At 38.0% G+C, this 25,628-nt stretch overlaps 1 protein-coding gene across 6 annotated transcripts in view; it reads right to left on the bottom strand.

Annotated features, from left to right (window-relative positions):
• Window positions 1–467: 467 nt before the first annotated feature.
• The window catches only part of ECT2 (epithelial cell transforming 2), a 58,952-nt gene continuing 33,791 nt past the window's right edge, over window positions 468–25,628 (bottom strand). For all 6 annotated transcript variants that reach the window (XM_007517963.3, XM_060171968.1, XM_060171965.1 and 3 more), the window contains 8 exons: window positions 25,078–25,159; window positions 20,696–20,774; window positions 20,051–20,170; window positions 17,838–17,976; window positions 15,944–16,098; window positions 10,413–10,520; window positions 5,484–5,630; window positions 468–1,722 (listed from right to left, as the gene is read on the bottom strand). In XM_007517963.3, coding sequence (XP_007518025.1) covers window positions 1,633–1,722; window positions 5,484–5,630; window positions 10,413–10,520; window positions 15,944–16,098; window positions 17,838–17,976; window positions 20,051–20,170; window positions 20,696–20,774; window positions 25,078–25,159 — 920 coding nt within the window. In that variant the 3' untranslated portion in view covers window positions 468–1,632. The remainder of the gene's footprint in view (window positions 1,723–5,483; window positions 5,631–10,412; window positions 10,521–15,943; window positions 16,099–17,837; window positions 17,977–20,050; window positions 20,171–20,695; window positions 20,775–25,077; window positions 25,160–25,628) is intronic.

Genomic DNA, 25,628 nt, shown 5'->3' with positions numbered 1-25,628 from the left:
TTTCCCCTGCCTCCAACAGGATGTGTGCGCCCTGGATTCATGCCCTCACCCTTCAGGGTCTGCATTTTGGCTTAAAGTCCTTGTGTTCACTGTTGCTCACAGTCTGCTTTTATCATTCTGGTTTTGATTTCTCTCAATTTACATGCATGAGAAAAGTATCTTAATCGATGAAGAAAACACATAGTGTCTTCAACTGGTAATGAACAGAAACCAAATATGGATGGCACAGTTAATGATTAAACAGTTTCCACTTCTTTTCTGTAAGAAGACTCCAGATTTAAAACTTCTACATCTGAAACACTGCCCAGTATATATAATATTCTGATGTCAGTGGAGAAGGCATAAGCAAATCAATATGCAAACACATGCAACATGAATGACAGACTGATAGCATTCATACTGGCCTGTGAAAATTTGTCTAAGGAAATTACTTGAAACATGAGACATAATATATATATATATATATATGAATTTAAAGTATTTATTTACAAAGTTTTTCCTAATACAACTGTTTTTAAAAAAGAGCAATAACAGGTTATTTCCTATCTACAAGTGGCACATACGTGGCATCGGGGGAAAAAATCTACACACTCAGTTAAACTATTAAAGTAGATAACTGAAAACTAGTAAGTGACTAAAAGTTTGCAGTACTTCTTGAACAGGTAGGAAATAAAAATGCATTTATTTGTTAAGACTTGGTTACTTTGTATTATTGACTATTTGAAAATATTACTGTGAAAATACAAGGGTTTCAAAAATATTTTACAAGAAGTGTATTTCCATTTAATTATGTAGCCATACACATAGTTATGTATATTATAGCAGATTAGTAAAGCTGATGCCATCTCTCGACTTACTTCTCAAAGAGTATAACACATCTTTACTATAGTTTCTTCAAGGCCTTACATTTCAAAGGTTGTAAAACTGATTAAAGATTGCCAGAGGATGAAATGACCATAAATATATTATGTCCAAAACAGCTGTTAAGTATGTGAAAAACAGCTTGTGGAAAATAAACAATTTTTAATCTTCTTGTCCTCACTGACTTGCAATAGTATTCTGAAACAGTCTTCTATAAAACTGATAACGTTGCTAACAAAGACAAATCTTGCTATACCCCTGTGCTAAATCTCAAAAACATTTGAAAACATAAACAGCCATGGAGCAGTTAATCACTACTTCAAACAGCACAGGTGAAACAAGCCTCACCTTTCACTCCGGTATCTATGCAGGTTTTGGTCTAGGAAGTACAGTAACATCACTTTCTATGAAAATTTGAAATATAGAAATATGTGGTTCCAAAAATTCATTCATGGACACTATACAAACAGATTCACAGCAGTATTTGACACCTACCAATAAAATTTTATTTACTTTATATCCTGTTCATGACTACTGATTTCATGAATAACTTAAATTATCTGTCTTTGAATGAGGGGGTTGAGCAACGATAAATTACATCAAATCAATATAATTTATACATGAATTAAGTAAAAAAAAAAAAAAAGAAGTCAATCTTACTTTTCAGGAAGAAAAATCAAATAGCATATTTTAGTGTTACCTATCTTCTTTCCAGCTAGTACCAAGTACCATTTAAGTCAGTTTCTTATTTGAGTAAGACTTCTTTAAGCTTCATATCAAATGAGTTGTAGATCTACTTAAAGTATGACTTCTTCTTTCGAAAAAGGAAGGCAGGTTGACTAGGGAGGGAGATGGAATTCCCTATAAAGATAAACAATGGATACTTTAGTTAACCACGTGAATTAAATCTGGAATACATTATCTATTACAGCTAGATGTAGAACCTAGTATCTGTAAAAAACATTAATAATTCAGACCATTACAAATATGACTTAACAGACCTACTTTTGAGGTTAAAAATTCTAGGCTAGGTTACTTATTATTACTTTATTTATTTTACCAGAGCACAGCTCAGTCTTTTTTTTTTTTTTTTTATTAGATACAGAAGATGAGAAGAATCCAGAGTAATACTCAGCTCTGGCATATGGTGGTGATAGGGCCTGAACTTGGGATCCCGAATGCCAAGGTCTCTTCTAGGTCTTAGCTAGCTTCTTTTTAATCGTGAAATTCATAGGCCATTCTTTTCTTAATGTAAAACTGATTCCTAAAGAAAGATTACATTATATGCTACCTGTTTGTATCTAATTCTGCTGCTCCATATAAAACTGGAACAGTTATTTAAGATAGTGGCTGACACATTATTCAGTTTTACTGGATCTCTCCCATGAATCCAGGAAGTATATATGCTATTATTAAACATTTTGGGTTGTGTGTGGTGTTTTTCCTTTTTCCTTTTTTTTTTGGGGGGGTGGGGTGGGTATAAAGGGAGACTTTACAAATTTGACCAAGCTGTCACTAAGTGACTAAGGTATCTACATTTACTGTTTCAGAGGTCAATGTTAAAAATAATAAGAATTATCACAACAAAGAGACATGCACAAAAATATTTTTTAAAAATACCCAAGAGTGGCTATAAACCAAAATGAATTACAAAAATAAGCACTATTTTATTTTAGCATACATGACTGGCCAACTGTAAACTCAGAGCTGACTTACAGCTGGCCAGAAGTTCTCATATACAAGACTGAAGTTTAAAGAGCTAAGTTGGTAAAGTACTATCATTCAAGTGGTACAAGGTGGTGATTTAAGTCGATACTATAAAAGTTCACATTTTCCTCAGGTGAAATTTTTATGATTTGCCATAAATCGAAAATTAAGACTCAGATCTAGAATATAAATCCACTTTACATGACAAATATTACTACTCCAAATGATCATTTTCATAAATAAGACAATTTCTAATAGAACTCATTTCCCCCCCTGAACTGAAGCATATATTATCCAGCAAAAATATTTTTATGTGCCAATATGCAATGAAACGCTATTAAGACTAAGTTATTGTGACTTCAAAGCAGCTATAAAGTTGTAGATTCCAACATCCCCGCCCACCTAGTAAGTGATTCACGAGAGAAAGAGTATTTCCTGTTTTCACAAATGCCAAACAGCTAATCAGCTCACATTAAGCTTCAGGAGGCTTGTTTCCACTAGTGGCTGGCACATCTCCTAATTCTTCACAAATGCCAAAGATGACTTGGACAGAACTTTTTTTGAAATGGGAAAACTCAGTATCTCCTAGTATCTCTGAACAACTACTTGGTGAGGAGGAACGGCGTCTAGATGGAAACCAGGAATTCTGAAAGCGCTCACCAGTAGAGTTTGAGCGCTGAATACAAACATGCTTAGCTTGTCCCATTATATTGCTTGTGGAAACAGACTGGGTGATCTGCTAGAACAGAAATAAGCAGCTGAGAAGATGACATGAATGTCTTAAAGATAGTCTAGCTACTTATTATTTACACTACAGAAACATTAATTTTCTTATAAAATTTGGAAAAGTACTATTAAAATAATTACTATCGGTGCAGGAAGTAAACAAGGGGCAGTCTTCTGAACAGTTACGATTTTCATGACTTGTTACTGTCTTTGTGTCGGTGTTAATATATACTTAAGGGCATATTGTACCAAAGTAAAAGACACTGGGGTGGGTGGGTGGGGACAATACAGATCCAAGAAGGGTGACAGAGGACCTACTGGGGGCTGTATTGTTATATGAAAAATTGGGAAATGTTCTGCATGTACAAACTATTGTATTTACTGTCGAATGTAAAACATTAATTCCCCAATAAAGAAATATATATATATATATATATATATATATATATATGTAAGTTTCTTTGCCCATATTTCATTCTTTCTTTTTTTTGCTACCATGCAACAAAACCTTTATTAACATCTTAAACAGGTTTAGCTATTACTGAAATTGGAAACTTGTAAACTTAAATCGGGACAAATGGCTAGAGTGCAGAGTAATACCATCATCAGCCACTATAAGTGCAGGACTGAAAAATTAACAACCCCCTTCATCCAGCCTCATTTCTATGCGGGTTTTTCCATGTATATTATAGTTTTTGTTGTGGTGGCAACAAAAGAGAAAAGGGCTTGCTAGTCTTATCATCTAGGCCAGAAATCTCTGTCCTGATCTTTATATTTCATTCTTCTAATGACAAAGCTAATTTTCTTACTACTTAACTAAGGTGTGGGAGCTACATAAGCATGTTGACAATGGGCTTTTTAGAAATGGCACTACAATGTGTTTCATCTTCGAATACCTCTCCCACTTGGTGACAGTCAACTCAAATTCCTTTAGGAATTTAGAATATATCTCGTTTCAGATATACTGGAGGCTGGGAGGTGATGTACCTGGCAGAGAGCATACATTACCACTGTTCAAGGACGTGGGTTCAATCCCCAGGTCCCACCTGCAGAAGGGAAGTTTTATAAGTGGTGGAGCTGTACTGCAGGCTTCTCTACCTCCTTCCCTCTCTATTTCTGTCTGTACACACACTTATAGTAGTGCTAACTCTTTGCTGCATTAACTAAATTCTGAACTACTAAAAACAAGTTACTGGGCATTATGTGTTTTCTCTGTATATTTTATATGAGGTAAGATACTAGTAGGTACTAGGGCACTCATGATATGTTAGTTACTATTCTAAGACCTTCACATACATTATCTTATTAACCCTTAAACGACTACTTGTGATTCATTTCACAGATGGTAAAACTGAAATAGAGTTCCTTAATAATTTTCCAGAAGTTATATGGCTACAAAGAGCAAGGCCAGGATTCAAACCCCCGAGTTCAAATGCTCTTACCCACTATTCAAACAGCCTCCTGGCATGTGAATCATGCCATATATACACATGAGTATGTGTTTACAAATACACATTTAATCCTTACACTAATGCTCTAGGATAAGGACTCATCTGCAAACTGGGGTAAAAGTACAATAAACTTATTAAAGGACATAGAGGTCAGAAGTGACAGTTACTGTTCTTTGCATCTTTCGTAGGATACGTGAATACTTTTACAAAGGACAAATATTATACTTAGTGGTAGAATAAATGTTATAAATCTTCCTAATATCAATCAACTATTGACAATTGAGACATGGTTTGGTATTTGTGTTGTTCAGGAAACAATTAAAATAAATACATGAATTTAGAGCCCTATGAAGTTCACTGCTTCAAATATTCTATTTATCACAGAGATAGTAAAAGCAGTAAGCTCAGCATCCTATATTATTGGAGTCAATCTGTGTAAATGGATCATTACAATTCTGGTTAGAAAACAGACATAGCAGCCTGAAACATGTTTCTTCTCTTTAGGAATTTAGGATATATCTCAATTCAAATAAAATTTCAGACCAGACAAAAATGATATATTAAGTCTATCTTTGGTTCATTAAGTGAGCTGTTCTCAATTGCTTATAGTCAGTAGAAGTTAGATGTTTAGAGACAGTTTAGAGAAAGAGAGATATCCATCTTTATTAAACAGCTAAATTCCATACTGACTCCATGACTGGGAGGAAGTCATTTTGCTGATAAGTCTCAGTCACTTACAGCTAATGATGATGTGCTAGACAGACGACTTATCACATGCTTGTCACTGCTGGGAGAACTTCTTCCCTCCGTCGAGCTCTGAGATGACATAAGAGCCCTCCGTAGAGCTCTTTTTGGTGTTTTGGTGAAAGAGAATGCTCTTGTAACCTGGAGTTAAAGAGAAGTTGTAGTTAAGTAAGTCTAGTAAGTAAATCTACAGAAGTCTAATGCAATTAGTAAGAATGACTATACTTAAGCAAGGTAAAAATAAACAAACAAAATGTACCAAAATTTCTTCTATAATAAATGAAGAACTTGAATCTTTTTAGACAAAAGTGAGAAAAATGTAGAATACTCCAGAGTGCTCACACATGACAGCCCAGTGGAAGGAAAAAAAGGAAGGAAACCTGTTCTGAGGAAACAAACCTGGGTTCTTACCTGATTCTGCAAGAATCTGTGTCATCTTTTTCTCTATCTCCTGATTTCTTTACTGGGTAGGTGAATTGATTTTAGTCATTCATAATGTTTTTCTTTAAATGTTATTATTATCTTTATTTACTTATTAGACAGAGGCAGTCAGAAATCGAGAGGGTAGGGAGACAAAGGGAGACAGATAGATACCTGCAGCACTACTTCAACACTCCAAAGGTTCCCCCCTCTGCAGGTGGGGACCAGGGGCTCGAACCTTGGTCTTTGAGCACTGTAAGATGTGTACTCAACCAGGTACACCATCACATGGCCCATGTTTCTCTGTTATATTTTGTGCATACTAGGTGCTGAGGTGTTCGAAGATGAAACACATTCTAGTGCCATTTCTAAAAAGCCCATTGTCAACATGCTTATGTAGCTCCCACACCTTAGTTAAGTAGTAAGAAAATTAGCTTTGTCATTAGAAGAATGAAATATAAAGATCAGGACAGAGATTTCTGGCCTAGATGATAAGACTAGCAAGCCCTTTTCTCTTTTGTTGCCATCACAACAAAAACTATAATATACATGGAAAAACCCGCATAGAAATGAGGCTGGATGAAGGGGGTTGTTAATTTTTCAGTCCTGCACTTATAGTGGCTGATGATGGTATTACTCTGCACTCTCGCCATTTGTCCCGATTTAAGTTTACAAGTTTTCAATTTCACCATCTCAGCATGCTTCACTTCAGACTGTGTCCAGAGACATCAGGCATGGTATGTCAATGTTCACCCTCCTCATTACTCGGGTGAGACCTTTCCTGGAGGTTCACTTCCTAACAAAATCCCAAAACCTAGATATAGACCAGGTCCTGTAAGATACTGCATATGCTCACATGTATCCATGAATTAGGGCAAAATATATACCTGAAAGCAAATATACACACTAGTCTGTAGTGAGAATCAAGTTCATAATGAAATAGTGTCTACTTGGACTTAGATACCCTACTCACCTACTTCCGGTTACAGTTCTCTCACTCACTCCAAAGCTAACCTCATCAAAAGGACTGCAAAAGCTGAATAAGGGCAAGAGACTGGCATACTTTAACGATGACTCTTTAGTCACTATCAGGCGACCTCATCAGCTGGGGCCCTAATTCAGGGAGTCCTGGGGATTCCCAGACATGATGGGCCTAGACCTCGATAAATGCCTTTCTTCACTATAATTGGTCATTCCTATCAGGAACAACACAATAGACCCCTTTGTGGGCCCCCATAGGACCTTGCCCTCAACTTGGATCAACAATGGTAGAGAATGTGCCATCCTCCAAAGGGAGGATACACCTGAGGAATATGGGTCCTGATATTGGGAGCTTGGAACGTTCCTACTTATGACCATAGAATGTGAGCTCAAATCTACAGGGATGCAGAGGTCACATAGGCTCCTAAGCTGAATATGGGCCCCAGATCACATCAAATTGATGGGGTTTACAGTCAACAATATTTATACACCTTTCCCATATTTAGGAACTACTCTCTTCCCTGACCCAGCTTTCTGGTCCTTCTGCCAGCCATGACATTACCTCCCCAGACAATAATTTGGATCCACCTGCATATCAGATTTCAGGCTCAGACAAAAAAAACAAAAACAAAAACAAAACAAAACAAAAAAAACAATCTAGTATAGCCACAGACCCTTTGGAATATAACTAAAATATGCCTACTAGGTATCTACAAAATGGAGGACTCCCCCCCCCCCCCGGCAACTCTTCATCTGCACTGTTCCAGCATTTAGGTTCATGATTAATCAACAATTTCTTTGGCTTTGTATGTTAACTCTCTTTTCAGCCACCAGGTTCCAGATGCTAGCATGATGCCAACCAAACTTCCCTGGACAGACAACCCCAACCAATGTGTCTTGGAGCTCCGCTTCCCCAAAACCCTTCCCGCTAGGGAAAGAGAAAGATAGGCTGGGAGTATGGATCGACCTGTCAATGCCCATGTTCAGCAGGGAAGCAATTACATAAAGAAGCCAGACCTTCTACCTTCTGCATCCCACAATGACCTTAGGTCCATACTCCCAGAGGGTTAAAGAATAGGAAAGCTATCAGGGGAGGGGATGGGATACAGAGTTCTGGTGGTGGGAACTGTGTGAAGTTGTACCCTTCTTATCCTATGGTTTAATCAATGTTTCCTTTTTATAAATAAAAAATTAAATTAAAAAAAAGAATTTTCCAATTTCAGTAATAGCTAAATCTGTTTAAAATGTTAATAAAGGTTTTATTGCAGGGTAGCAAAATAAAAAAAAAAAAGAAAGAAAGAAGAAAGAAAAGAACTGTGGCTGAAGATGAGATAAATGAACAACAAAGTTAAATAAAAATGTGTCCCCAGCTTGGCCCCACTCTGCCCAGGCAGGCTTAAGTCTCTGTAGTCACCTCCCTGATGGGCTCTCTTCACCAACCCCACTGAGCAGCTGGTGGTTTCCAAAGCTGCTGGTAGCCTGATCCAAGGCTGCCTCTATCAGTCCACTGGACCATCCAGAGAAAGAGAAACAGATAGTCTTTTTTTTTTTTTAATTTTTTTTTCTGCTCAATTCTGGCTTATGGTGTTGTGGGAGACTGAACTTGGGACCTCAAACCCTCAAGCATGAGAGTCTCTAAGCATCACCATTATGCTGTCTCTCCCTTGCCCCGGAAACAAAAGCTTTAAACCACTTAAGCCACGTGGCAAGTGCAAGCAGTTAAAAGTGGTTAGAAGAAAACATCTGCCTGCAATGATGAACCCATCAGCAGCTTGAAGAAAGCCCCACATTCAACAGAGCTCTCTAAACCTCCTGATGAAGAACCCAAAGCAGGCCGACTGAAATGAGATTTACGGAAGACAACTGCAACGAATTCAGAGAAATAATGTGGGAGATTATAGAAAGATTCACAACAGTAAATAAGAGTAATGAAAAGTACAGTGACACAGAAAACAAAACACACACCGTGGGAGTGTAGGGGGAGACGAAAGCAACACCTGCAGGAAGACAGAAGTCAGAGAATCACGTAGAGAACAAGAAGATAAGGTAGAAGAAGCTATGCCCCCTAAAAAGGAACAAAAAGAAAAAAGCACTGAAACAAATGAAAATAATATATGAGAGTTATGGGACAACATGAAGAACAATAAGACATTGTAGGGGTAACAAGGAAGAGGAGAAAGGAACAAAATTTAAGAAAGAATAGTTGAAAATCTTCCCCAATGATGGGATATAGATCCTCCTAGTTTCAAGAAGCTCAAAGATATTAAGAAAAATGAGTCCACACCTAAACTCACCAAGGGACACAGTTATTAAAATGGCAAAGGTCAGAGACAGAGAGGATTCTGAAGCTGCTAGAAAAAAAAGCAACACGTCACTTGTATAGGAGACCTGATAAGACTAACTAGCAGTTTACTTCTCCACAGAAACTCCAAGGACTGGCAGGATATGTTCTGAGGTCTAAATGGAAAAGAAAGATCCCCACCCAAGAGTACTTTATTCTGTTAGATTATCAAATGGGTTTGAAGGAGGGATAAAGTGTCTTACAGATAAGCAAAAGTGAGAAGACTTTATCGCCATAAACCAGACCTACAAGAAATACTGAAGGAATTCACATAAAATGAAAATACAGAATGGCCTCACCCACAGGAGTATACAAACAAAGCAAGTGAGGCTCAGTGAAAACAGTGGACTGTTTTCAGACTGCAGGCCTGGGGGCCTTCTAGGGGGCTGTCACCGAACTGTTATACTACCAACTGCTTTATTTCTCATTGACTGGGGCACACTGTGAGCACGTGAGAAACTGGACATTTATAACCAGTTACCTAATAAACAAATTTAAAATATCTGAGTGATTCTTAAGCATGCATAGTACATTTATTCCATGTATTTCTCCGGTTGCTTAGTGCATAGAAGTAACACTGGAAGAAAAATGGGAGGGGCAAGTTATAATTATAATGCCAAAAAAGTCACTGAACATATTCAATTAACTAACTCTGTGGACCATTTCCAAGGAGAGGAAGAAGAGAAAGAAGAGACAGAGGAGGAAGATGAGGAAGAAGATGAAGAAAAGCCTTTGTTTTATAGACTACCTTTATAGTAGTGTTTATGGCAATCCTTTTTTTGTTTTTTTGCCTCCCAGGTTATCACTGGGGCTCGGTGCCAGCACTAGGAACCCACTGCTCCTGGAGGCTATTTTTCCCATTATGTTGCCCTTATTATGGTTGTTGTTATTGTTGTTATGGCTGTTGTTGTTGGATAGGACAGAGAGAAATTGAGAGAGGAGGGGAAGACGGAGAGGAGAAGAGAAAGATAGACACCTGCAGACCTGCTTCACTGCTTGCGAAGAGACTTCCCTGCAAGTGGGGAGCTGGGGGCTTGAACCGGCATTCTTAAGCTGGTCCTTACACTTTGTGCCATGTATGCTTAACCCACTGCACTACTGCCCAGCCCCCCAGCAATCCTATTTTAATAGACTGAAAAAAATACAATTTGCAGATATGCTAACTAATAATCTCACCTCACCTTTTTGGAAGTCTTCTTGATTGCTCTAGATGCTCTACTCAAAGTGCTATCCATGTCTTTTGTATTTACTTCAAAGGTTTCTGGATCAGCCGTGTAAATAAGATTTTCCTGTTATAAAAAACAAACAGAAAACAATGCTTTTAATACCATTTAAAAAGACACCAAGATTTAAATACTGTATTGTTTTAATTTTACAGATAAAAATGAAAGTCGTTTCTTTTTGATCTTGGAAAGAGTGAGAGGTAATAGGAGAGAGGAAGAGACACCTGCAGCACTACTCAACCATTCAGAAAGCTAACCCCCTGCAGATGGGGCACAACTATTTCTAAAGTGAGAGCTTTAAGCTCGTACACACAAAGACAATTTACAAGTGAAACCACTCAACATTTTTTTATATACTTAACATAATATCTACTCAAATATACTTGATAAACAATACACTTGGTAAATAGTTTACACTGCAAAGACAAAGAAAAAAAAAAAACTACAGGAGACATATATGTCTCAGATGTACATATTCTTACTAACAACCCTGAGCAAAGAAGTAAAAAATTTAGAGACATAATGCCCAAGTATAAAGTCAGCCTAAGTATTAAACCCAGTTTCTTTGAAATAACCTCTAAAATTTAGACATCTACCTATTCCCCTCAATTAACATCCAGTATTCTAAACTAAAAGTTCTGAACTTATGATATCAAGAGTTCCTAGAGTAACAATGATCAGAAATCAGAAAGTATGCAACTCATCCATCCTGAAATTCAGTAAGAACTTCTGTGTATAAGCTAGCTTTGACTAAGTTATTGACTCTTGCCAGTCAATGAGACACAAAGCAGTTAACAGCATGGCCAGAGCCAGGCCAGGTCTGTGTCCTCGCACGCTGGTGGGGCTTCTCATTCATGGGATTATCTACATCTCGAAGCAGAGGGATGGCCATTTTCTAGTGGTGTGTGTATGACAACATAAACTAAGCACAATAGTAACTTCAGTGTGATGACATTTATTTCATTTTCAATTTTAACTTCATTTCATTTTGATTCCTTTCAAAGGACAAACACTATTTTATAACTATTTATAGACAGGAACTTATGTTGCTAGGTGTGGAGGAAAAAATCCAAACTTTACTACGTTTTGTTTTTAAACTACAAACTGACTTATCAGTGTTCATTCTAAATCGGCAAACTTAGGACATTTTTCTGAAAAAATTAATAAAACTGGGTGGAAAACAATTAGAAATAATGAGAATTAAATGTGGCTACAAAAAAAAAAAATCAACATACTTGTATCAGATTTCCCTATATACGAAATAATATAGGACACAATTTAAGTAGCTGAATTATTTCACTTTTAAGAAAATTATTCAAGAATAAATCTAAAAAAATGTACATGTCTATGCTTATACGTTTGAAAAGATTATGACTGTATCAAAAGCAGTGCAGTGTCACCTTTGAAAGTACAGACTAGTGGGATGGATAAATAGTTTACTGCAGTATATGTTCTTTGAGTGCAAATATATTTCAATTTAAATTACAGGAAAAAAAATTATAGCCTGAAGAAAAGTCAACACACTGATAACCTTATCTCTTGAATTACATGTTTAGATGCAAATTCTATTAATGTATATATGGAAAGTAAATTCTGAGTGTTTAAATTTTTGTGGAAAAAAAAATGTAATGAAGATCCTAGATATTTAACATCCTAAGCAGATGCTAATAAAGAGATACTCAAGTCTTGGGGGCCTTTTCTCTATTACTTTTAAACTCATTAATAGTTCCCATTTACTCTTCAAAAAAATAATAATAAAGTCTTACTACCTTATGACATCTCTATTTATGCCACAAAGCTCATTTTTATAATACACTGATGATTCTAAAAGCACTCTTGTGACTTAACCACTTCATCTCAAGTATAAAAGAAGCTTAGGAGGATCCGTTCTCCATCAGCCCCAAGTTCACATATACTAATTCTGAACACAGATCCTTTTGGCTTTAAAATAAATGGAGTCATCAATTCCTCCCATTGAGAAACACAGTTATTCACCTCAAAAGACAGTAAGCCTTGGTATAGACTTTAGAAGTATACTCACAAGTACTGAACCACAGGAAATTCTCTAGCATTTCTATATCCTAAGACACTAAGCCCATCTGTGAGCAGCTACCTGGAGCCCTTGCCCTAAGCTCCGCCCCTCACAGAGACAGTGCTCCTCTGCTGTTCCCAATGCCTTAGTGATTAAATCAAACTATCATCATGTGTACAGTTTAGAGCTTCAGATGTGATCAAATTAAAACACTCCCAAAGGATATCTATAGTTTAAATTTATGTTTGGCTAAAAAAAAAACACACACACAGAGCAGTTATGATTTTAAAGATGAATTTGATACACTTAATTAATTTATACATACATACATACATACATACATACATACATACATACATACCTGGGGCTTTAGACCCTCAGGCATCTAAGTTGTTTGCAGAACCAGTCTGCTGTCTCCCCAACCATCTCTATAAATCTTATTGGCTCTCACACATAAACTCTTCTAACTTATTATCTCTCTCTAGTATATCCTGCACTAGTTAAATTTCTATTGATAGCTTTAAAAATTAATAAGGAAGACTGTTGCTCAAAAGCAGCCACCAGTGATATGATAAAGGTAGAGGATAAGTCTGATTTTTAATGTATAAAAAAAAAAAAAAACCACGAGTGTGAGAACACTGGATTACAGCATATGACATTTAAGTTGTTTTTAATCTATTCAAAGCAAGGGAAGTAGTAACTCTGCTCAAGTTCATTTGTTAATAAAATTAAACTTTCAACATTATTCAACATTAGAAGTTAGAAATTTAAATAGGAATTCAGAAAAGTCACCAGAGGACACAGAGAATACATGGACAATGCAATTAAAAGTTACATCCTAGCAGAAACCAAAAATACATGTCTAAGCACTCTGAAGAGATAAAATATATCACCGAACCTCACACTACATGGACCATGCAATTAAAAGATGTTAGCAGAAACCAAAGATTCATGTCTAAGCATTTTGAGGAGATAGCCTCAACAGATAAAAACTGTGATCTTGGGAGTCGGACGGTAGCGGGTTAAGCACATGTGGCGCAAAGCGTGGACTGGCATAAGGATCCCAGTTCAATTCCCCGGCTCCCCACCTGCAGAAGAGTCACTTCACAAGGGGAGAAGCAGGTCTGCAGGTCTCTCTTTCTCTCCCTCTGTCTTCCCCTCCTTTCTCCATTTCTCTCTGTCCTATCCAACAACATCAACAACAGCAATAACTATAACAATAAAAAACAACAAGGACAACAAAAGGAATAAATAAATATTAATTTTTTTTATTCCCTCCAGGGTTATTGCTGGGCTCGGTGCCTGCACCATGAATCCACCGCTCCTGGAGGCCATTTTTCCCCCTTTTGTTGCCTTTGTTGTTGTAGCCCCGTTGAGGTTATTATTATTGCCATTGTTGATGTTGTTCGTTGTTGGATAGGACAGAGAGAAATGGAGAGGGGAGGGGAAGACAGAGAGGGGGAGAGAAAGACAGACACCTGCAGACCTGCTTCACCACCTGTGAAGCGACTCCCCTGCAGGTGGGGAGCTGGGAGCTTGAACTAGGAGCCTTATGCTGGTCCTTGCGCTTTGTGCCACATGCGCTTAACCCACTGCGTCACTGCCCGACCCCCCAAATTTTTTTAAAAAACAACTCTGATCTCATTCTAAACCAAACAGAATGTAGGGCATCATATTCAGAAAGGAGAGAAACTATCAAGAAGGTTTACTCAAGAATAAGGGTAGCTTATTCTTGGGGCTGGAGACTTCACTGGATGGGGCTGGGGGCACTTTGCTACATAAAAAGTCGAAGTTTGAGCCTCAGCACCACATGGGAAATGCTGTGGCAGTGGAGAAAGCTCTGAAGCTGTAATGTCTCTCTCCATCTCTATCTGAATGAAAAGCGGTCCAGAGCAGTGACACCACATATGTGAGGGGCCCTGGGTTAGCCAAAAAAAAAAAAAAAAAAAGAGAGATTGAGACCTAGGTTCAAGCATTGGTTCTGCCATTGATTAGGTTCTTGGGTAAAATGATGAGATTGGGTTAGATTTTATTTTCTTTCAGTCTTATATACAGAGAACAAAACTGTGCTTATTTCACCCAAGTCAAAGAAGAGTTCTGTATGCTTTGTAGCTCAAGCTCTCTCCATTCTCATTTGTTCTAGCCAGCATTCTGCTGCATACACTAGCACTATATTCTCTTCTGTTGAATTCTCTTTTTGCAAACTAAATCAATCTTTATTTATTAAAGCAAACTCTTGGACAGATCCCAGAAAGTGAAAAACAAAAATAATAATATAGGACAAGGACTATGAATCAAAGCCAGAGATTTTATGCCTCTTGCATCTTCTGTATGGGTGGATACACGTATACACAAGATAGTACATATAAACAGATAGACTCATTGCCCACACCATGGCAGATGTTATAAAAAGGACACTGACTCAGGACTTTATTTCCTGAGGGGAAGGGCTCAATTAAAGTCCCTGGATATCTAAATTTTACAAACAATGCTTTAGAACAAAATTGCATGACCTTAAGAAATTTTTGTGATTTAGGACAGCATGAACGGGAACAAAGTTAAATGTTTGCTGCCATCTTGTGGCTCATTTCCCTTTGTGAATGTTTTCCGTTTCTTCTAATATTACTGTCTGTCTTGTGCTCCTAAATCAATAGATTTTAGGTTAAGGAAAATTTCCCATTAACTCTTTAGATTTTGGTGACGTGGCCATAAATATAAAAGGAATACTTTAGCCATCTAGTCTGACAGCATGAAAACTGCATGACAATAGGTAATCCTACTTTATTTATAGATCCACTCTATATATAGATACCTAAAACTATGTATGAAGGGCACCTTTCCCTGAAATGAGTGCTTTTGTAAGCTCTATTATTTTTTTCTAGCCAGCATTCTGCTGCACATACCTGCAGTGCATTTTCCTTTACGAAACTTTTTATAGACCAAATCAACCTTTATTTATAACTTGCTTTCAGACTACAAAAAGTCTGTTAATTGTTTCAACAAGTAGAGGAGTTTAATCGAATCCAATCTCCTCTATAAACCATAGTAAATGTAGCTCTATGTCTTTCAAGGCCAGATTAAATAATGATAAACAGACCATCTCAGTAATAGCAATACTGTACTGGGGAGTTACTTGTCACTGCATTCTACTCTACCTGTGCTATCTGCACAAGAAATGAAGGGATCTGAACACATCTACTACTACCTGTCTCTTCCAAGATCTACTACAAACCACCTGGCCTCTGGGGAGTCACGGAACTTTACTCAGTACAGTTTCCGCAAATGTCTATGCTTTAACCTGTGTAAAATAAAGAATCATATGCTCACAGTAGGATTTACATTTATGAGGCTGAGATGAGAAAAGTGAACACACATTTAGTCTGAAGGGAAAAGCAACTCGCTACAAGTCACAGTCTAAGTTTCAAATTTTCATTACAACGGAGCTACTAGAACTTACGGCATCCGCTTTACAAATGGTGTTGGCTACGTGTCGGCAGAGCATCTTTAGCCAGCTTTCTTTTGGAAGCTCCTCTGACGTCATCTGGAAGCTGAGCAGCACATTTGCCTGTTCTGTTGGTGGTCTCACCAGCAAGGCAAAGGCATTGTGGCAATCTAGGGTTCCAGAATAATCACAAAAATTTAGTGCTACTCCTTGAAAAGTGTACACAAATTACTCTCAGAGCTACAAAATTCCAAAAGAAATTGCCTTTTGTTCCTATCCTTTCTATTTTTAATTTTTTAAATTTATTTATAAAAAGGAAACACCGACGAAACCATAAAAGAGGGGTACAACTCCACACAGTTCCCACTGCCAGAGCTCCGTATCCCATCCCCACTTTTCATCTACTCTTAATTTAGACAAAGAACATTACCATATCAAGTTGAAACACTGGAAAGACATAATTGTAGGCAGTCGGGTGGTAGTGTAGCAGGTTAACGCACAGTAGCGCAAAGCGCAAGGACCGGTATAAGGATCCCGGTTTGAGCCTCCGGCTCCCCACCTGCAGGGGAGTCACTTCACAAGCGGTGAAGCAGATCTGCAGATGTCTATCTTTCTCTCCCCATCTTCCCCTCCTCTCTCCATTTCTCTCTGTACTATCCAACAACAATGACATCAATAACGACAACAATAATAATTACAACAATAAAACAAGGGCAACAAAAGGAAATAAATATTAAAGAAAAAAAAAGACATAATTGTAAGTACCATATGAGAAAGCAACACTACTGTAAGTAGTACTTTCCACGGCACTGAGTAAGTCCTTTCTGATGAGGCTTCTAAGAATTCAGTAACTCAGCCCACTAAAATCAAATTCAAAGAAGTAAGCTGCCCAAAAAATAAGATTATTAGTGTTTTATGAATAGTATGCTAAATCAGAATCTATTTTAAACAGTAAAGTCTCATCTAATTACAACCACCCCCCCATGGAGATGACTTTAAAAAATGTACCAGGTAACCTTTAATTAATCTGTAATGTGACACCTGAATAAAGAGAGTACTAAAACTGCTGCTCAAGTCTTCTTATATTATTTCTTATAGAACACTAATTTAAGAGTAGGGGAGAGAGCATAATGTTTATGCAAAAAAGACTCTGAGGCTCTGAGGTCCCAGGTTCAATCCCCAGCATCACCATCAGCCAGAGCTTTTTAATTCCATTTTTATTCTATTTTATTTTATTTTTACCTGAGGGGGGGCAATTATAAAAAATATTCAGGGCCAGGTGGTGGCACACCTGGTTGAGCACATATGTTACAATGTGTAAGGACTTGGGTTCAAACCCCCAGGCCCCACCTGTAGGGGGAAGCTTTGCTGCAGGTGTTTCTCTGTCTCTCTCTCCTTCCCTCTTGATTTCTGGCTGTCTCTATCTGATAATTAAAAATAAATGATTTTTTTTTATTTTCAAATACTAATTTAAAAGGATGCATGCATTTCATTGTTCATAGCATTATTCACAACAGCTAATGGGTACTAGAGATAGAGCTGTGATAAAAATATAAGAACAATTACTTTGCCAAAACTAATCAAAGTTAAGGATTTTTTTTTTCAAATTATCTTTATTTATTTATTGGATCGAGACAGCCAGAAATCAAGAGGGAAGGGGGGATAGAGAGGAAGAGAGACACCTACAGCACTGCTTCACCATTCGTGACGCTTTCCCCCTGCAGGTGGGGACCGGGGACTTGAACCTGGGTCCTTGCGCATTGTAACATGTGCACTCAACCACGTGCGCCACCACCCAGCCCCATTAAGGACAATTTATCAGTGTGTTTAGGGGGCAGGAATGAGAATAAATAAACCTACAACAAACATAACCATTTTATTCACCTAGCAGTTTCTCAAATAAGCTTACCTTCAGTCTCTCTGATGTCCAGCACCTTCTTAATTTGAGAAAGAGGCATTAGATGGATATGTTTAAGAGAAGCTGGGGGTCGGGCCTGGCCAGGAGGACTCTTGAAAGTGCCAATAACTTTATGTCGTTTTCTTGCTATCTGGTTACGTATGAAAAGGAAGAAAGGAAGGGGGGCAGTCAGTAATGAATTAAAGACCAATACTTACGTAGAAGACACTAAGCACATAGTTTTCTATATAGCTCATTTGAGTGTTAGTCACTGAAGAAGTACTGCAATAAGACTCACAGTCACAGTCATCCACTGATGAAAAATTCCTAGATGTTAAGAAGGCAGCAGAAATGTCCCTGTTTAGGGTGGGGCCAGGGCGGGGAGAGAAACAGAGAGCATAATGATTATGCAGAGACTCTCATGCCTGAGGCTCCAAAGTCCCAGGTTCAATCCCCTACACCACTATGAGTTAGAGTTGAGCAGTGCTCTGGTAATAAACAAACAAACCAACAAACAAGTGTCCATGTTTAAAAAACAGTTCAAAAGTCAAGGGCGGGATCCATGCAAAAGGTCCCAGAGGTATGAAAATGCTTAGAAGCACTGTGAGATGTAACAAGAATAAAGAACAAAACAAAAACATGGAAAGCTTAAATTCAGCAGATGGAATGGTTACCCTGGATCTGTCTTGGGTTCAAAAGATAATTGATTTCAGTTTAAGAGAATTTGTAATTATCTCAGACCCAGGGCAAGCCACTGAGGAGTAAGGGGTGATTAACACAAGAATGATTCTGATGCTCATACTATGGACTGCAGAGAAATAGGAGCACTGAAGAAGTTAACTAAACAATGCATTAAAAGCATGAAAGAAATCGACAAAGTGAGACTAAAGAATGCACTCCACTCTGGGTTGGCTAATGGAAAGGGATCATAAGGCAGCCAGTAGTACAACATGCAACACTGCAGCAGAAAGACAAGGCAGACCTATATCACATGTCAAGCATTAAACATTCCATTAGCATAATGAACATGAGCAATAAAGACTATTAACAGTTTATACTATAACACTTGAATACACCTTATTAAGCAAAATAAAGGTTCACTTTAAAAAAGGAAAGACTTAACAATTGTTCATATTGATGATGCAAATGCTAACTTAGCAATGTAAAACCTCAAAGCAGAGATAAACTATAGAAAGAGAAATGTATGTTTAAATCCTGAATTAGTTCCAATTAAACGCCACCTGTCATATTTAAAAGGTCAATATAGGTTTTCACCCATTTTAAACATGTCTAACTTTTCACTGAATTTGAAAAACGTCACTGGGTTCAGGAAGATAAAGGAAATGAAAGCCCAGGCTCTCACATGATACAGAAGCTACAAGGCATGACTGGTGGCAGATATGGCAGTGGAAGGTAGGTCGAGAGACAATTATAAAAGACTTCACAGATTTTGAAGGGGATGAGTCAAACCAAGATTTTAAAGTAAGCCACAACTGAGAATGGATTCTCAATGACGTATAAATAGCTTAACCTATCTGATAGAGCCAGTTGACCTACGGACTTTTATAGGAAAGCAGAAAGACTCTAACGGAAGCAAACAAAATAGAAGCAACAAGTCTGATAAAAGCCCACAGGGAAGTAAATTCAGATGAAGCACAACCAAACAGGCTAAAGTTCACAATGGGGGGGGGGGGCAAAACAGTTCAGAGGCGTCTGCGAGGGCTTTATGACTTTCTCGTGTGGGAGGAGGACCAACTGCATACAGCATTTCTGCTATCTTTACCTTTGGGTACTGTGACATTACTGACCAAAGGAAAATATCATCTCCACAAATTTCCCAAAAACAAAACTGCATTAAACACAAGTGAATTTTTGGGTGAGATGCTAGAAATTACTTAAGACCTCAAAATGAAAAAGTCCTAAGTATTTCATAAATCTTGTACTAATATATGTAAAGCAAAAAGTTCCTAAAATCCTTCAGCCAAATGTTTATTTTCATGAAAATAAATTCTCGTTTGTGCTTGGTATGAACGAAGGGAAACTTACTGTCATAATACCAGGCTTTCTTTTAAGCACACTCTGTTAATAGGAGTAAACAATCAATACTGTGACTAAGTCCAGTTTACTGTGCATACATCATACTTCAGTCAAAAGCTTGGATTGAAACAGGTAAGCAAGTCACACAAGTTAGCAGTATTATCATGCGGTGCTAAGTGCAACTTTACCTCCAGGCAGTCATTGAAGAGAAAGAGAGTGACTTGTTCTCCTCTGTCACAGGGGTGCTCACCTAGAGAAATGGTTTCAACTCGCTGGACCAAGCTTCGGTGAGAAGACAAAAGATTTGCCTGTATAGGTTGAAAATACGAGTAAGAGTGGTCCAGGAGGTGGCACAGCAGATGCATTAGACTCTCAAGCATGTGGTCCTGAGTTCTATCCCCGGTAGCACATGTACCAGAGTGATGTCTGGTTTTTTTCTCTCTCTCATTCTATGTTTCTCGTTAATAAAATAGATAAAAATCTTTAAAAAAAAGATTTGAGTAAGAGACATCACTTGGTGGCAAGCAACATTTTAAAAAGTTGTGATTTAAAGTGGTGCGAGGAATGTCTACATTAAAACCAGAGTTTAAATAACAAGAAAAACTGACAATCAAAAAGCGAATACTGGGAGGGTAAGTGGTAGTGCACCCACTTGAGTGCACATGTTACCATACACAAGGACCCAGGTGCAAGGCCCAGGTCCCCACCTACAGGGGGGGTGCTTCATGAGCAATGAAGCTGGTCTGCAGGTGTCCCTCTCTCCCTCCCTCACCCCTTTTAATTTGTCTCTATCCAATAAATAAAAAAAAAAATTTTTCTAAGTGCATACTTACTGGGCATCCATCCACTTCATAAACAACATCAAAAATTTGCTTTTGAGCTTCTGTTTTTCGTTTATCCTCATTAATATGCCTGAAAAATAGTGTTATTTTTTAACTTTTTAAAATCTTTTTTTATTTATTATTATCTTTATTTATTGGATAGAGACAGCCAGAAATCAAGAGGGAGGGGAGTGGTAGAGAGGGAGAGAGACAGTGAGACATGTGTAGCCCTGCTTCACTACTCATAAAGCGTTCCCTCTGCAGGTGGGGACCAGGGGCTCGAACCTGGGTCCTTGCGCATTATAATACATGTGTTCAACCAGGTGCACCACCACCTGGCCCCCAGTGTTATTTTTTAATTGAGTATGAAAACCAGATACAAATTCATCTAAAGTCCCAGAAAAGCCCTTTCATGACACTATCTCAGCTTTGATAACAAAATCTGCTTATGGTGTACTGCAGCAAAGTAAAAGACTCTGGGGTGGGTGGGGGGAGAGTCCAGGTCCTGGAAAAGGATGACAGGGGACTTAGTACAGGGGCTGTACTGCTATGTGGAAAACTGAGAAATGTTATGCATGTACAAGCTATTGTATTCACTGTCGAATGTAAAACATTAATCCCCCAATAAAGAAAAAAATCTGTTTAAAAAACACCCAATAGATGCAACTGCATTAAAAAAAAAAGTTATCACAGAATTCCCTAGAAAAACATGGTTTACATGGTTATGCCTGAGGCTCCAAAGTTCAAGGTTCAATGCCCCTCCACCACCATAAACCAGAGCTGAGCAGTGTTCTGGTATTTAAAAACAAACAAACAAACACCATGGTTTACTATATTCTATGTTATATTCTTTATCTGTCGACTCAACACACACTAACTAACATACTAGATCTGTAGGAACATGAGGTGAACAAGTTGAACTAGAAGTTCAGTTCAGGTTTTTGAGGATCATGTGACTTACAGATGGAAGGCATCACTCCTTTCCCTGTTTCTCATCCATCTCTTCTCTCTCTCCCTTTCTCATAAAAGGTTTAGGAACAGTAGAGTCATACAAGCAACCAAGTTTCCAGTAATAAACATAAACTAACACTACTGCTTGCAGGTAAGGTGTTACAAACAATTAAATAGACTAGCAAAAAATAAAGAAATGGGTACAGTGTGGAAATATACTCTAATATTAGTCTTCTAAACCATTATTAATCACAAATTTTAAATAAAAGGATTTTTAAAAAAAAAAAAGACAAAGAAATAGTTTTTCCAGGTTCTGGGAATTTTCTGAGGCAGTAAATAGTTTAATTACATAATGCTTACAACAGATATAATTTAAAGACATAAGTTTTAAAAATATAATATTAGTCTACTTAACAGCAAAATACCCATTCTTCAAAGAACAAAGACAAAACAAACAAGCAAAAACCTTGGAAATACAGATGTATTGGGGATCAAATAATACAAATGATTAGAAAAGAAATTGTGAAAGAAATTTTAAAATACTTTGAAATAGACAAAAACAAAAGCACAAAACACCAAAATTTACATACAACAAAAGCAGTTTAAAGAAAAAATTGTTTTACAAATAAGGGAGAGGCCAGGAGAAGGCTTGTTCAGTAAGCTGCACAAGTCCCAACCCCACCTACAGGGGGAGGGGTGGGGGAGCTTTATCAGCAGTGGAGGAATGATGCTGGTATCACTCCTTTCCCTGTTTCTCATCCATCTCTTTTCTCTCTCCCTTTCCCATAAAAGGTTTAGGAACAGTAGAGTCCTATAAGCAACCAAGTTTCCAGTAATAATCCTGGAAGGGAGGAGGGAAGAAGGAAGGGAGGGAGGGAAGCAGAAGGCTGAGTGGGTGATGGGGAAGGGAGGGAGTTGAGAAAGCATAATGATACCAAATGACTTGGTTGAGATTATGAAGCCCCAGGTTCACTTTTTATCACTTACCAGAAGTAAGAACTGAGCACTGCTCTGGGGGAAAAAAAATTGCTTTGATTTATTTGGGGGTGGGGGGAAGGAGAGGCTTAAATGGTATTTAAAAAAAGAAAATTAAATTATTTTCCCCCTCAGGTTGGCTCATTACAGCAGTGAGGGCAACAGATGATCAGGGTCAGTTCTGGAGCCCATTTGCAGTTCTCCAGTGGGACTGGATCTCTGGCTGGGCCTGGGACCCGCTGCCTTGTGCCTGTCCATTTCCAGATGCTTTCCAGTCCTACCCCCTCCATGTATTGCTCTGAACTCCTCTTTTGCCTCCTCTATCTTTGAAGCTTTTTTGTTTGTATGTTTTTACATTTTTCTTTTTTGTGAGAGAAAAGAGTGACAGAGAAAGAGAAGAGAGCACAACTCTACCATTTTCCATATTCTAGTAAAGGAAAAAGATAAAAAGGTGGTCTAGGAGGTGGTGCAGTGGATAAGGCTTTGGACTCTCAAGCATGAGGTCCTGAGTTCAATCCCCAGCAGCACATGTACCAGAGTGCTATCTGGTTCTGGTTCTTTTTCTATCATTACTCATGAATAAATAAATAAAATCTTAAAAAAAAAAAAAAAGGCAACAGAGTGAATAGCCAGCCCCTTCTCTACTTAGATTATTATGTATGTTTACACAAAAGGCTACATCTGAATAACAAATAGCATAATCAATCGACCGTCAAGATAGAAGTAGTGTATTCCACACCCTCAATGTTAGTTGATGACATTTAAAAATAATTTTTTAAAATATTTATTTCCTTTTTGTTGCCCTTGTTGTTTTTATTGTTGTTGATGTCGTCATTGTTGTATAGGACAGAGAGAAATGGAGAGAGGTGGGGAAGACAGAGGGGGAGAGAAAGATAGACACCTGCTGACCTGCTTCACTGCCTGTGAAGCGACTCCTCTATAGGCGGGGGGCTGGGGGCTCGAACCAGGATCCTTAAACCGGTCCTTGCGCTTTGTGCCACGTGCGCTTAACCCGCTGCGCTACCACCCGACTCCCGTGATGACACATTTTTATGTAGAAAAGCCAAAAAAAAAAGTCATGACTTTTATGACAACCTAACAGATAAATGAGGCAAGCACACCCTTAGCTTTACATTTATGCAATTCTTTGAACTGATGTTCCAAGGATCAAGGTAAACAATGTGGATTGCGGTACATAAAACCGTGACGTGGTAAGAAAAACTACTGTTCTGAGCCCAAACTAGTGAACAGAAAGCAGGATGCCTGGCTGGTGAACACACACTGCTATAGGCAAAAGAGAAAACTGCAGGACCTTAGCAGCAACAACAGAAGCTGGTTTCAAGGTTAGTGCTGGACTTTCTAGATAGAGCTACTTAAGTTTCTAAGAGCTTCTCTATAGTTATTTAAGAGACTATTCCCATGTAAGGCCTTATGGAATCTCAGAAATCATTTAGTTAAATATCAAGCATTTGATAAGCAACACAGAAATATCTTCTATGAGAAAAGTCAAACTGTCGTATGCTTTACATTGGCTTGTTCTAGCCCTCCCCCTCCAAGAGAATTGGATGAGTCCTGTTAATTTCGCGGGCCTGTTTGGCCCCGCCCCAAGGGACCCTGGGAGAGGGTTCCTGAGTCCGAGAGTTCCTGAGTTCCCCAGTGACAGAGTTCCTGAGTTCCGGAGTTCGAGAGTGCGAGGGTGCGAGAGTTTCTGAGTTCGAGAGTAAGGGAGAGGGTTCCTGAGTTCGAGAGAAAAAGAAAGAGTGCTTGCGCCGCCGCAAAGAGACAGCAGAGTTCTGTTTGGTGATTAGTTTGTCTTAGTTTGTGAATCGTTGTTTCTGAATAAAGAAATACAGCTTCCCTACCCAGCCGTGTGTCTGGTCGTCTCTGTTACCCGCCCGTGAAGCTAGCCCAGCCAGAGCCTCCGAAATTTTAACAACATCAAACTACCTAAGAAAGAGAATTTTCAATTTTGATCAGAGTGCTGACTCAAACTGCCATTAAGTAGGCTACACTTGCCAATCAATTTCATTGAGTTTATACTAACACATCTCTACATCTCTGAACAAGCCAATAAAATACAAGAAAGGAAACAAAAAGTCAAAAGCTTAGGTGAAAAACATAAGGCTTTTTTTTTTTTATAATCTCACAAAACTCAAACTCTCAAGTTATTATTGAGCAGTTTACATGAAGAGTTATGACTGAAGATATATGAAGACAATGTGTGTTTATTGCATTCATATTACTAGACAATTGTTCCTCTGCGCAATTTACTATCTTCAGAAATAAATGGTTTTTGACAAATCCATATTGTTACAATACAGCTCTCTTTATTCGAATGTACTACCGAAATAAGTCAGATACTATTTTACAAAAAAATTGCTTTTGCTAGTTTTCTCTCCACCCTATGACTATTACAGTAATTCCGTTCTCAATCTCTGGAACAGAGAAAATTGAAATAATGCACTTACGTCATTACTTCCTTTAGTGATCCAATAGCTTTCTCTAAAGTGCTTTTGTCAGGATTTTCTTCAGCTGTATGCTTTTTAAGATCTGTGGTGATAAAATGTATTTTTCATAATTAAAAATCAGTTTTCAATTAAGTTGTCCATCCTACCCACCCCTGAACCTGGGCCTTGTGCATGGGGGTGGGGGAGAAGGAAGAGCAGAGACACTCTGGTGACAAATCACCTTCTCTGGGGCACGGGCACCAGGTTGTGAGCCTGGGTCTCATGTGCTGAGGTACACACCCTGCCCAGTGAGGAGTCTCTCCAGTCTTACTGAAGATAAAATAATGTGAACCGTCAAGACATATCGATATATAAGCTGATCAATTTTATGACTATTATCTAGCCTTTACTTAAAAAAAAAAAAGTTTTACACAATATTCCTTTAAGAGACCATTCCTCTCTGTCCTGCCAAATAAAATAGAGATCTGATCATTGCTTATACATTTACATTCTACACTATTCGTTTCACTGACTTAATTTTCAGACTACATAACAGAATTTCTTACATGACT

Source organism: Erinaceus europaeus, chromosome 14 (assembly GCF_950295315.1).
Source record: "Erinaceus europaeus chromosome 14, mEriEur2.1, whole genome shotgun sequence".
NCBI lineage: Eukaryota > Metazoa > Chordata > Mammalia > Eulipotyphla > Erinaceidae > Erinaceus > Erinaceus europaeus.
Note: the sequence above shows the minus strand (reverse complement) of the source record. Positions and strands in the feature narration are given on the sequence as shown.